Raw genomic sequence first — 14,961 nt, 5'->3', positions numbered from 1 at the left:
TTCCACACATAAACTGATACTCATAAAGACACAATGTGAAGGTGTGAATATGCTCACCTCAAGCATACTTCAGACTAGACATACACAGTTTGAAACAAGATAACTGCTTGTGATGTAGGTTTGTAGGTTTATGTAGGCTGTTTGCCAATTTCAATGATCTATTACTCTTGCAGACTACAGTCCTCTATTAAATTTCAATCAAAGGCATATTTATACATTTTAAAATAATTCATTTTTGACTGGTGAATTGTCATAAAATACGTGTAAGTGTATACAATGCCACAAATGTTGTCAAGAAAAATGTCAGTCTATTGTGCCATACATTTTTCATTAAAGATACCACAGTATTGCGTGTTATATACGGAGCCCCTAAAGTCCCCAAAAAAGAAAAAAAAAACTATCTTGTGCGCTCGAGATACTATCTTGTGCGCACGAGATAAGCTAACTCGAGCTCTTGTGCACACGAGATAAGCTAAATCGAGCGCACGAGATACTAAAACGTGCGCTCGACATATAATTATTTCCCACGCTGAAAGCTCAGACAGGTCACTGTCTCACATATGCAGCCTGCCTGACTACATACAGAGGCCCTGGACCTGCTGCGCTCAGAGGTGGAGCGGCGTTTTGATCAGGAGGGACTCCGCGTAGCTGCAGGGCGAGAGCAGGCAGTTCTTGAGGCGGCTCAGGGGAAACGAGTGGATGTGAGTTCCCCGGAACTGACCTCCTTTCCACGAGAGCGGCTAATAGAGCTTAGATCGGGCCCAAAAAATCCAGCCCGACTCGGCCCAAGCCCGTGCACGTTATATCCGGGACCGTCCGGCCCGTCCAATTAACTGTAATTATGGGCCCGAGCCCGATTTAAACCCGACATTTTTCTATGCTGAAGCATAATGAGTGTTATATGTCATTAAGATGAAGTATTTGCTTGTTTTGTGATTAATTATGCACATGATCCGTTTGACCCCATCATGCGGTCCGTTCGTCCCTGCAGACAGGGTTATATTGTTCCTTAAATGGCTTGATTTAGTTATCAAATTTCATTTTCTTAACAATACATTCTAGTTCTCTTATAACTACATGTTATTATAAAATAACTTCAAATCAAATCCTTAATTATTGATAAGTGTGCGTGAGTTTCCGGTTCCAGAACAGCTGATTTGAATCAGTTTAATCAACTCGGAGTAGTTTCACCTGGAGTTAAACGCGTGCACCACAACTACAAAAAGCCAGCATCAATGGAGCCCCGATTCGACGAGTCAGCATGGCAACAGGGAAGAGGAGGGCTGCGTTTTTCACCCCACTAGAATTAGAAATCTTAATGCGCTCATACGGTGAGATTGCACACGTTTTCAAAAAGAAGTGCAACACCGCTGCAGCTGCAAAAAAGAGGGAGACGGCATGGGAGAACATTGCTGCTCGGGTCAATGCGTAAGTTTAAATGTAGTCCTTTGCAATCACAATAATATTACAGGGGAAAACTGCTTGAATGGTAGCCTATTAATTTATTTCATTTAGGTGCAATCCCGCGGGGGAGAAGCGCACTTGGCAGCAGCTTAGGATGAAATATAAAAACATTGTTCAAACAGGTAAGACCTCGGCATAATCTCATGGGGGTACCTCATTTTGATCATGTTTTACATTGTAAAGTAAATATTAAGTGGCTGTTTGACTGTGCAGTTGTTTTATCCCCAACATAATGCTGTTTTCACACACATAAATGTCTTCTCATCTATATCATGTTCTGTTAAATAATTAAGCCTATTTAAACTAACACAGACTTCTACTCAGCCAACAGAAAGAAGGCAGATGCCCGTAAAACGAGCACACTTTTCTGACCGCCCTGCATACAGTTGCCTTACTCAAGTGCTCAGCATCTCCGACATTGTACAAAAAACTTCCATTTGCAAAGAAACGCAGCGCAACACACAATATCTGCTGGGATGTGAGAGCATGACTACGATTGGTAATGTTGCAAATGTAAGGACGGATTAGGTTGTGTATGTAGATGATGGACTGTGACGTGAAACGGTACAGCTCAAAAAGATAATTGTGTGGAAATGCTAAAACATCTATGCGCGGTCTGATAACCATCTCCCGACGAATATTTAATTCTCTGCGCAGTAATGCTGCACCTTCATCCACGGGATCGTTATCAAAAGGACATGCCATGTTAGTGAAAAAAGTCGCCACCTACTGTGCCTAATGGACTTCTAATATACTGACTCTGATTTTTTTAAAGATTTTTTAAAATGACAGACGGCAGAACTAGGCTACGCCAAAACTCGCCTGCTGACTGAATGAATGAGGAAATCAAATGGAGTGTGTGGCTCTGAAAGAGGGCGGAGACAGAGAGAAACTCGAGGTTCATTGAGAAAAACCTGGTCCCGACCAGGTTAGGTTCATAGAGTCTGTTACTACGGTAACTGACCGAGAGCTTAAGTTACCTCTCTCTCTGAAACAGGCTAGAGTTACCCCTCTTTCTCTGGTTTGAGTTACCTCCCTTTTTGAAACGGAAAACTCAGAGTTTCCCTCATTTCAGGGTTAACAGACTCTGAGTTTTCACTAAACGGACCCCTGGAGATGATGTACGAGCTCACAGAGACCAGTGTGTCTTGTGTACTGGACTGGCCAGCAGCCGGCAGTCATCTAGTGGTCGCACTGTATAGATTTATTAGGCTACATTATAATTCATTATTCGTTATTAGTGAGGATCATTTTAGATGTTGCTTACTGTTTATAGTCTGTACTATTTACAACATCAGCATACAGTTTGTATTCACAAAATACAGTTTGATATTCAAGCGGATGCGCTGGAAAACTTGGCAGAGAGCCAATGCTGCCTGGCTGCGCTGTAACGTAACCTCGTCTATAAATAGTACACAGCCATGGTACTGACTCAGACAGTGACCTGTCTGAGCTTTCAGCGTGGGAAATAATTGTATGTCGAGCGCACGTTTTAGTATCTCATGCGCACAAGATATTATCTCATGTGCTCGAGTTAGTATCTCGTTTTGTTTTTTTTCTTTTTTGGGGACTTTAGGGGCTCTGTAGTTATAACATTTTTATGAAGAAAAAAACAAAAACAGTAAAGTATGCCATCTTTTTTTTTTTCATGAAAAAAGCCATGGTATAGTATGGTATCATTTTTTTAAAATGAAAACTGCAATAGAATACTATGGCATGGAATTTCTATGAAAAATGTCATAGTATAGTATGCTATATAATTTGCATAAAAATGCCATACTGTGGTTTAGCAATCAATCAATTAAAAATGTCAAAGCATGGCATACATTTTTTTTATGAAAAAATACCATAGTATGTTGTACCATATTTTTTTTCAGGAAACATTCGATTGTTTTGTATGGCACAAGCATTTTCATGAAAAATTACATGGTATAGTCTGACATGAAGTTCCTCAAAATGTTATACTATAGCATGCCGCAGGCGGCTGTAGAGTGGTAGTCGGAAATTCAGTGGTTTGATCCCCAGCTCCTCCAGTCTGCATGTCCAAATGTCCTTGAGCAAGATAATGAACCCAAAATTGCTCCCGATGATGCTTCCATCGGTGTGTGAGTGTGTTAAAAGCTGGCAGGTGGCACCTTGTATGGTAGCCTCAGCCACCAGTGTATGAATGTGTGTGAATGGGTGAATGTGACTCGTAGTGTAAAAAGCGCTTTGAGTGGTCTAGAGTGGTCTAGATGTATGACATAAAAATGTTCATGAAAAATGTAATAGTATAGTATGCCATAAAAACTTATGAAAAATGTCCAAGAAAAGTATGCTTTATATTTTGAATAAAAATGTCATACAGCATAACATTTTCTGTAAAATGTTATACTATAGAATGCCATACAAAATCATTAAAATGTATAGTATAGTATGTTATATAGAAAAAAGAAATGCATGGAGTGCTGCAGAGATCTTCAAAAAGTGTGAAAATGGTCAACCTCTGGTGCTCTTCAGTACAGGAATCTCAGTCTTGACATTTTCAAAAAAATCTGAGGGACTCAGAGGGAGAGGATGTATGTTATATATTTTGATTAAAAATGTCATAGTATAATGCAATAAAAAAATGTATGAAAAATGTCATAGTATAGTATGCAATAAAATATTTATGAAAAATGTCAGTGTAGTATACTGTACAAATTTTCATTAAATTGTAATAGTATAGTATGTTATATATCTTGAATAAAAATGTAATAGTAGCAAATCAGTTTCCTTGAAATGTCATAGTATAGTTTGCCATAAAAATTTGTATGAAAAATGTCATCATATAGGATGCCATGAAAACTTTCAGGAAAAATGTCATAGTATGGTATTCTATATATTTTGAATTAAAATGTCATAGTATAATATGCCATGAAAATTTTCATGAAAACTGAGATAGTATAGTATGTTTTATATTTTGATGAAAATGTCATTGTATAGTATGCCATGATTTATTTGTATCAAAAATGTCATAATATAGTATGCCATACAAATTGTCCTGTAAAATGTCAAAGTAAAGTACATTATATATTTTAAATAAAAACATCATAGTATGGCAAAGCATACCAATTTTTCATGAAAACAGTAATTGTTATGCAAATTGTTATAGTATGGTATGCCATTTCACAAAAAAAGACAAAATATTAGAATACGATGTCAAAGCGTGGCAAAGTTTAGACTACAATGAAAGTTTTCATGAAAAATGTCATAGTATTGTATGCAATAACATTTTTTAGCAAAAATGTCATAATGGCATGCTATACAAATAATAGTTTTTTCATGAAGATTTGAACAATGTTTTATACTATGACAATTGTAATGAAAAAAGATAGTATACTATACTATGACATTTTTAACGCTTTTTTCAACAAACTATACTTTGACTGTTTTCAGTATACTATACTATGACCTTTTTAACACTTTTTGCAACATACAATATTGTGACGTTTTCAACATGAAATTATTAACACTTTTTGACATAATATATTCTGACTGTTTTCGACATACTATACTATGACTTTTTTCAACATACTATGCCAAGACGTTTTTCAACAATTTTTTCAACATACTGTACTGCCTTTTTTCAACCACTATACTATGACGTTTTTAACAATTTTGTCGACATACCAACACTGACTTTTCTCGACATACTATTACCATGAAGTTTTTAATGTTTTTTTTTTCAACATACTATATTATGATGTTTTTAAAAGTTTTTTCAATATATTATAGTATGATGTGGTATGATAAAAAAAAGTGTTAAAATGTCATAGTAAAGCATGTCGAAATACATCATAGTATAGTATGTTGAAAACTGTGTGAAAAACATTACAGTATTGTATTTGGAAAAAGTCATAGTATAGTTAAAAATCATAGTATAGAATGTCAGTAACAGTTTTTGTGTAGTATGTCGAAAAAGGCTTAAAAATCATAGTATAGTATGTCGAAAAAAGTCATAGTATAGTATTTCGAAAACAGCTTTAACTAGAAAAGCACTCGGAGAGTGCAGACCTCCACCAAGCAGCTCGGATTTCCCGCCATTTTATTATTTTATCCACTTCGCTTCAACCGATCACCACCAAAATTTCTTATTTATTTTTAATTATCATCTGTTCCTTGTCCCATTATCAACCTTTCCTGAAGATTTCATCAAAATCCGTTCAGAACTTTTTGAGTTATTTTGCAGACAAACAAACAAACAGACCAATAACAGCGAAAACATAACCTCCTTGGCAGAGGTAAAAAGTCATGGTATAGAATATCAAAAACCTTTATAGTATTGTTTTTTAAAAATAAATCATCGTATAGTATATCGAAAAAAGTTAAAAATAGTATAATTTTTCGCCAGCAGTGTTAAAAATGTCATAGCATATGTCGAAAAAAGTCATAGTATAGTATGTAAATAAAAGTGTTTAAAACGTCATAGTATTGTATGTTTGAAAATGTCATGGTATAGTATGTCGAAAAGTGTTTAAAACATCATAGTATAGTATGCTGAAGAAAGTCATAATAAAGTATGCTGAAAACAGTCATAGTATATTGAAGAAAGTGTTAAAAACATCATCGTATAGTATGTCAAAGAATATCATAGGACAGTATGTTGAAAAGTGTTAAAAATGTCATAGTATTGTATTTCGAAAAAATGTATAGTATAGTATAATGAAAACTGTTAAATATGTCATAACATAGTATGTCAAAAAAGTTATAGTATGTCTATAACAGTCATAATATAGTATATCAAAAAAAAGTTTAACAAGTCATAGTATAGTATGTTGATTACAGTCATATGAAGTATGTTGAAAAAGGTCAAAACAGGTAAAGTGTAGTATGTAGAAAAAAGTCATAGTATAGTGTTTTAAAAAACAGTGTTACAAATGTAATGGTATAGTATGTCAAAAAAGTCATCGTGTAATAAGAAAAAACTGTTTAAAACATCATAGTATGTCCAAAAGTGTTAAAAAACATCATAGTATTGTATTTCGAAAAGATGTTTAAAAAGTCATAGGATTGTACTGTATGTCGAAAAACAGTTAAAAATGTCATAGTATAGTATGTCCAAAAAAGTCATATAGTATGTAAATGGATCTGGTAAATTGACCTGGTAAATGGACCTGCACTTTTATGGCGCATTACTAGTCTTCTGACCACTCAAAGCGCTTTTTACACTACTGAGTCACATTCACCCATTCACACACACATTCACACACTGCTACTCAGTAACTATTCACATGCTCTCACAGACCCATGGAGCAGCTGTGAGGAGCAATTTGGGGTTCTGTATCTTGCCCAAGGATACTTCGACATGCAGACTAGAGGAAAAAAGTCACAGTATAGTATGTCGAAAAAAGTCATAGTATAGTATGTCAGAATTTTTTTTAAAAAGTAATGGTTTTGTATGTTGATAAGAGTCATAGTATAGTACGTTGTAAAATTTTATAGTATAGTGTGTCAAAAAAACTCATAATATAGTAAGTGGTAAAAAGTGTTAAAAATGTCAAAGCATAGTATGTCGAAAAAAGTCATGGTATAGTATGTTGAAAAAAGTTATAAAAAAAAAGTCATAGTGTAGTATGTCAAAAACGGTGTTTAAAACATGATAGTATTGTATGTCATAGCACATCATTGTAAAATATAGCATGTTGAAAAGTGTTAAAATGTCTTAGTATAGTATGTTGAAGAAAGTCATAGTATAGTATGTCGAAAAATAGTCATAATACAGTATGTTGTTAACAGTCATGGTATAGTATGTTGAAGAAAGCTTTACAAATGTCGTAGTATAGTATGTTGAAAAATGTCATAATATAGTATGTCGAAAAGTGTTAAAAAAGTCATAGTATAATATGTTGACAACAGTGTTAAAAATGTCATGGTATAGTATGTTGATGAAGTTACAGTATAGTATGTCGAAAAGTGTAAAAAACATCTTGGTAAAAAACATCTTGGTATGGCATCTTGGTAGTCATAGTATAGTATGTCGATAACTGTCATAGTATAGTTCACTAACAAAGACCACACCAATAAGATAAAGATTTTGAATGACTTATTGTATATGATGGATTATAGGATCTGAGGAAAGCGTTAAGGGGTGAGGATCGAGGGATTAGGAATGAAAGGATGTGGATGGGGGATAAAGGGATGAGGGTTGAGGGTCGAATGGATGGGGGATGAAGGGATGAGGGATGAAGGGTTGAGAGTTGAATGGATGAGGGATGAAGAGATGAGGATTGAGGGTCGAATGGATGAAGGAATGGGGGATGAAGGGTTGAGGGTCAATGGTCGAATGGATGAGGGATGAAGGGGTGAGGGGATGAAGGGTTGAGGGATGAAGGTTGAGGGTCGAGGGTCGAATGGATGAGGGATGAAAGGTTGAGGGATGAAGGGTAGCAGGGATGAGGGTCAAGGGCCAGATGGATGAAAGGTTAGGGATGACAGGGTAAGGATCAAGGGATGTTGAGTGAGGAATGAAGGTATGATGGTTAAGGGATGAGGGTTGAATAGATGAGGGATGAGGGGTGAAGGGTTGAGGGATGAACAGATGAGGGTTGAGGGTCGAATGGATGAAGGAATGAGGGATGAAGGGTTGAGGGATGAGGGTTGAGGGTCAAGGGTCGATTGGATGAGGGATGAAGGGGTGAGAGGATGAAGGGTTGAGGGGTGAAGGTTGAGGGTCGAGGGTCGAATGGATTAGGGATTCAATTCAATTTCAATTTTATTTATAAAGCCCAACATCACAAATCACAATTTGCCTCACAGGGCTTTACAGCATACGACATCCCTCTGTCCTTATGACCCTCGCAGGGTTGAGGGATGAAGGGTAGCAGAGATGAGGGTCAAGGGCCAGATGGATGAAAGGTTAGGGATGACAGGGTAAGGATCAAGGGATGTTGAGTGAGGAATGAAGGTATGAGGGCTGAGGGATGAAGGGATGGAAGACTAAGGGTTGAGGGATGAAGGCTGGGTTTCTCGGGTAGCTGGCGAGCACGATGATGAACGTGTTGAGTCAAAGGTAGGAACACAGGAGGGATCCCGGGAGTGAGACTGAATGGGGGAGCTGTCTCTTCGTGAGCTCGGCTTTGGATAGAGCCCCAAAGAGAGCTTCAATAGTGCATGGAAGTTTTGAATCATAGCGCATATGTGTGATGTTTACTAAAGACGACAGCACCCTGGAATTTTAATGTGGTCAAGAATTTTCTGCCTATAAACAGTTACAGTGGCTCCGTGCGAAGAGACAACCCAAGTAAACAGTCGAAAGGTCGGAGGCTGGTGCCGATTGTCAGAATTTCTGTAATTAATAACGGGAAAGCAAGAGTCCGCACTTGAGGATATGGGACACTCGGATTGATGAAATGGTGCAGGTCTGAGGCCAGGGTGAGTGTCTGCATGAATAGCATGTTAAGCGAATGTGATCATGCCCCCAAAAGGCTGGCTGCTGTAGAGACTGGGTACGTCTCGCGGGTTGTGGACGAAGGGGTGGGGGTGGCTGAGTTTGTTTATTACAAAATGTTGGGGAAGGATAAACGAATGAGAGAAGGGGATAAACATGGGGCAGGAGGTTGTCCATTAATGCTTGTCTGGGACAGATATACGAGCATCTGGGAGGAGGAAATGGTTATGACTGTTGCAAATGTGGGAGCGAATGTGGTGGCCAGCGGTGGAGAAGTGAGAACGAGGCAGAATTGGAAGTATGAAGTTGCATTAGAAAAAACTGGGACGAAGTGGAGGGTCAAAGAAGAGTACTTGTGGGTAGAGAAGGAAATTCTCTTTTATTATTAATAGTATTATCATTATTATTATTATCATTTTATGGATACAATGCGTGGTAACACTGAATGAGCGTGAAGTCTAGAGAGGAAAAGGGGAGCTGACGCTGGCTAGTAAGGTGGGATGAGGGTGTGCTTTGGACAAGATCTTTACAAATAGCTTTCTGTGAAGCTGATGGAAGGTTTTCCGGTTGTGGAACTGATTAGATGGCTGTGACGATGTGATGAAGCCTTCGAATTGTAATGGTTTTGGGTCCGTGTAGCTCTTTGGAGTTAGACGACAGGCAGAAACTCACTTCCACATGAGTGTGGGATTTCACAAATGCTCGTCGTTTATTTTTTACATCAACTTAAAAACACTCCAACCTTACCAAGCCCAGTTGTACGGCTACTACATTTTCATACATGAACAGAATAGTCGCCACACGTACTTAGAACCATCACTGTTGTGTTGAGAAACAAAAGAAAAAGCAGGAGCACATAGGTATCCGTCCGACCAGTGCTGGGTGCGCTCTCAACAGACTCAAATCAAAACAGGCGCTGCTTGATGACGTTGCTGTTAAGCGACACAGTATACACCATGTTAAAGGCACATTTCATATATTTGACTGTTACAGAATGCAGAGATGACAAGAATGAAGGAATGATCTGAGGAAGAACAAATGAAAATGTCATTGTATAGTTTGTCAAAAACAGTAATAGTATAGTATGTTGAAAAGTGTTAAAGATGTCATTGTATTGTATTTTGAAAAAAGTCATAGTATAGTACGTCAAAAAAGTTTTGAAGTTATTGTGTAGTATGTCAGTATAGTATGTCAAAAAAAAGTCATAGTATAGTATGTTTAAAAAGCGTTAAAAATGTCATAGTGTAGTATGTTGAAAAAAGTCAGTGTTATATGTAGAAAAAAAAAGTTTAACAAGTCATAGTATAGTATGTCCATAACAGTGATAGTATAGTATGTTGAATAAAGTCCTAGTATAGTATGTCAAAAACTGTTTAAAACGACATAGTATAGATTGCCAAAAAAAGTCATAGTATAGTATGAATAAAGTGTTAAAAACGTAACAGTATAGTTTTAGTAAAAAGTCATAGAATAGTATGTTGAAAAAATTGTTAAAAATGTCATAATATAGTATGTCGAGTCATAGTCATAGCATAGTATGCCATACAAATTTTTTATGAAAACTGTCATAGTATGGTATATCATATATTTTGAATAAAAATGTTATAGTATAGTACGGCAAAACATTTTCTCTAAAATGTCATAGTATAGTATGTTATATATTTTGAGTAAAAATGTCTTAGTATAACTTAATATAAATTGTATGAAAAATATCGTATTATAGTTTGCTATATGTTTTGAATTAAAATGTTATAGTATAGTATTGTATTGCATGCCATAAAATGTTATAAAACATAATGCCATAAAAAGTCATTGTGTAGTATGCCATGAAAATTTCCATAAAAAATGTCATAGTATGTCATGCCACTGAAAAGGAAAAAAAAAAAGGTCATGGTATGGTATGTCATAAAAATGTTGTAAAATTTGCCTTAAAAAGTGATTAAATGTCATAGTAGTTTAGTTTGCCATAAATAAATGCTACAAAAAAAGTCCGTTTCAAATGTCTTTATTGAGATTTGTACAATTACAGTGAAACAGTGGTTGACAATGAAAAATCTTAGATCTCAAGCTCCCACCAACAATGCTTACTATATACTTACTATATATAGCGATACTTTTTAACATATCTAGATAAAGAATAAAATAATATATATTTATGGTAGACAGCCTTAATTGTCACTGAACTGACTGATCGACTTTAATACTTTAAGATCCAGCAGATACCCTGTAACATCCGATGGGCTGAAGAAAGCTTTTATGTTATGTTATTAAGTAATAGAAAATACTGCTTTATGATAAAAAATAGTATAGATAGGAAACTTTATTATTTAGCAGAGACTTAAATTGCTATCTCACACTCATGCTACTCACCTATTAAAACCTTTAATGTGGCATTACAGTGCTGAGACTTAACGTCAAAGATACTAAATACAAATACACACAAATGCCTTAAACATGTTTATAGGTTCTTACAGTTTACACACATTTGTAGGTTGTCGTGAAGCAGCTCAGAAGCGGCGACATCAGCAGCAGAATTCTGAGCAGCTGTGTTAATATTCATCCTCACTCGGGGGTACATGATAAGTTAATAGCTTCACTTCAGTCTTTTACTCAGTCATTACAATCGACCGTTTCATTATGAACTCCGCTGTTTCCAAGTGTCCTTGAGCAAGAAAGTGAATATCTGAGCTGCTGCTGGCTTCCTGCTGACCTCTGATCCCTCTGATGAAATCTAAACCAGCTCCTCATTAAACTCTGTGGAATATGATAACTGAAACTCGCCCTGAAACACGCAGTGAATACTTTTCAATGTTTTTTTAAAGACATTATGAAATATAAAAGATGAATCCTTTCTTTCACCCTGAATGGATTATCCTCAGGCAGAAGCTAAGACTAACACTACACTTATTCCTCTTCTTTTGGTTCGTCTTCCTGCAGGACGACAAACTGGACGTGTCCACCCCAAAGATGTACAGCTCCTTCATTCCCAACGGCCGGGCGGAGCCTCATCTCCACACCCCTGGACATCAGGGCCTGCCGCTGGGAGACCCTGACCTCAGCCTTTCCCAGGTAGGGCGGCTCCTCCGGAAGGGGCAGCCTAGATTGGTTCATGATAAAATAGTGTCATTACATTTAATATGAAAGGTCAGTTCACCAGTCATGTTAGTCCTCCTCAGTCTGTGGAAACAGTTTATAGCCCTGATGATGTCATAGTGATGTCAAGAGAGATATCTCAGCGTGTGCTTGAAAACGTAGTAAGAGAAAAGCCCTTTTTAGATAGGAATTGTGCAAATTTGTAGGAAAGCCCAATCAGTCTTTTTTTCAGCATTGGCAGTATAAAAACAAAATCGGGCAGTGCAGCAAAATGCCGCCTACCTAATTTTGGTCATCCTGTAGTGTTTTTGGAGTTTAGAATGATGACCTGTTTGAGTTTAAAGTGTCTTACCATGGGTCTGACCTCTGTTTAGTCTCTATCTCAGGGTGATGGAGAGCTGTCCGGCCTACCCACACCGGACTCCACCCCGGAGCTGCCCATCAAGAACATGAAGGCCTTGAGGCACCATCAGTATGAGAAGAACCAGAATTGCAACAATGCCAAGGACAGCAAGCCCATATCTGGGCCCAGCTGCTCCGGATCCAGTCTGGGTTTCATGGCCGTTGTCGGGAACTCTTTGAACCAGCAGGTGTTTCCCTTCTCTCATCACCACAGCAACAGTTTAAGCAACGGAGTGGCCTGTGGAGCGGGCGCCTCTTCGACTTCACTGCACCTCCCTGAGGAGAGGAAGATCTTGAATGATGAGCGAGCAGCAGCAGCAGCAGGAGGTGGAAGAGGTGGGGGAGTCCCCCATCACCACCACTCCCAGCAGTCCCTCCCCGCGACAGTGGTGGATGTGTCGGCACTGGATGAGCTGCTCAAACACATCCATGAGGTCAGCGCATCGGGCACTGGAGGCATCAAGGTCCTCACCTCCACCTCCTCGTCCTCCCTGTTCCATGGGGCATCCTCGTCCTCCTCTGGAGGACATCATCATAATCATCACCATCATCATCATTCTAATAATCACCACGGCCACACCCGCACCCATCACTACAACCACAGCCATCACCATAGCAACCACCAAAACAATAACAGCAGCAGCGGCGGCAGTCACCATCAACAGCAGCAGATCCCTGAGACAGAATCAGGTCCGTATTACAGCACCTCCACACTGCCAAGGGACGGCCTCCCCAAACGCCTGGACGCTCCAACTCAAAACTCCACCTCATCCTCCGCCACCTCCTCTTCTTCCTCCTCTTCATCCTCCAACAACCCAACCTCCTCCACCTCCATTCCCTCTTCTTCCTCTTCTTCCTCCTCAACTCCGCTCCAGCAACAGGTGATTCTAGAGAGACCTGGAGGAAGCAGCGTCTCGGTGGCACGCCACCATTCCCAGCGCCACTCACTCATCAAGATGGGCAGCGGGGGCGGCGCAGTGCCCCGCCACCACAGCTTTAACCAACGGGGGCCACAGCACGCACACATTCTAGCCAGAATGAACACGAACAGCAGTAGCAACGGCCCCCCGTGCACCAGTGCAGCAGCTAATGTGAGTACTGATACCAATGGCGAGAGCCAGCGGCCGTCCATTGCCAGCGCCTGCCTGACAAGGCAGCACAGTTACAGCGAAGGGCCACACGTGCAGCGGGCAGCAATTGTCCGGAGAACGGCGTCGCTCAAACCCCAAGTTCCGCCAAAACCTCTGTTCCTTCCAAACACGGCGACATCACCGGTAGCAGAGGCAGGAAAATACAACTACTGAGACTGAGGGAGGAAGTGGCACCATTCTAACATGGCTGCTACAGTCTTCGCAGAGAAAAAGCACTCCGACATGTCTGCAGGGCCTGTGAGAAAAGACAAAATGAGAGCATTGATGGGACGAAGAGACACAAAAGAGACTTCAGAGCTGTTTGTTCCCATCACTACTCATTATAACCCTTCAGTTGTGATTCCTTTCCTGCTGACAGGACGCCGCCTGTCGCTCTATCTGAGTCAGAACCGCTGCATTGTAGCCCTAAACAGAGCCACAGAGACACTCTGATCTACAAATAAACAAGATCTCTGACTCATCTCTCCGGGCAGGCGGGGCCGCTCGCTTGTGGCGACTTTCCCCTCACGACAGACTGCAGATCAAAACCAGCTCAGACGAGTCTAAGAAACATTCCAAAAGCAGGGTGAAGGATGTTAATGATTCAAAAGGAGTCCCCAAGGCTTGAGGTGGCCTGAAAAAATTCTTGATTAATGCAGTTTCCTTATGAGCGCTTTGATCTAATGTCCCTGGTTGTTGCACCTTGGCACAAGGCCTGGATTTAATTTGCAAAGATTGGAGAAAAAAAAAAAAAAGCAGAAAATTGGACTGCGGCAAACCCCACATGAACTGTCCAGGACCCCTGGGAGTGTTGGACATTGCTCCAGGATGATGAGATTTCTTTCCACAGGAGAAATCCAACAGAAATGCCCAGAGGGTTGCTCCTGTCTTTTGGAAGTCTGTTTGTCCCTCTGAATCTGGTCCGGATAATAAAAATTGACAGAAGGGTTCTCTCTCTGCTCTGTGATAAAAACTCCAAAAGGAGAAAGAAAGAAAAACTGTTGTGAAGGTTTTGTTATCACGTCCGACGCTTCAAGATGACGGGATGTTCAGGAGATGGAGATTTTTGTACACCAACACATCAGCAACACTTTGAGGAATGTGAGGAGACAAAGAGAGATTTGCTTTATGAGCTGCTGTATGAAATGTCAGAATCCAGCAGACACAGAGATCCAGATCAGAGCAGCCGTCACTGACAGTACACACAAAACACATGAATGTCCTCTTTTGTACCATATTGGTATCTGAACCACAAACGAAGCATTAATCGAGCTGTGTTTTCCACGGAGCCCAGCAGGTGAACGAGGGAGGATTTCTGATAAATCAGTCCCTCCAATTAAAAATTCATACACTCAGTACACTTAATACTCCTTCACTTTAGTAATTTGTGTGTTCAAATTACTGAATTGATTTCCTTGAATTAATAACTGCTCTCAAAAGACTTAATTTGCCCTCTCCCCTCTC

General features: G+C 39.3%; 1 protein-coding gene across 1 annotated transcript in view; it reads left to right on the top strand.

The window, feature by feature from the left end:
• LOC126383460 (semaphorin-6D-like) overlaps positions 1-14,230 on the top strand; it is a 481,075-nt gene extending 466,845 nt beyond the window's left edge. The window contains exons 22-23 of the mRNA XM_050033965.1: positions 11,810-11,941; positions 12,340-14,230. Coding sequence (XP_049889922.1) covers positions 11,810-11,941; positions 12,340-13,671 — 1,464 coding nt within the window. The 3' untranslated portion in view covers positions 13,672-14,230. The remainder of the gene's footprint in view (positions 1-11,809; positions 11,942-12,339) is intronic.
• The last annotated feature ends 731 nt before the right edge of the window (positions 14,231-14,961 follow it).

Source organism: Epinephelus moara, chromosome 22 (assembly GCF_006386435.1).
Source record: "Epinephelus moara isolate mb chromosome 22, YSFRI_EMoa_1.0, whole genome shotgun sequence".
NCBI classification, from domain to species: Eukaryota; Metazoa; Chordata; class Actinopteri; order Perciformes; family Serranidae; genus Epinephelus; species Epinephelus moara.
The sequence above is the reverse complement of the archived record's forward strand: the minus strand, read 5'-3'. Positions and strand labels throughout refer to the sequence as shown.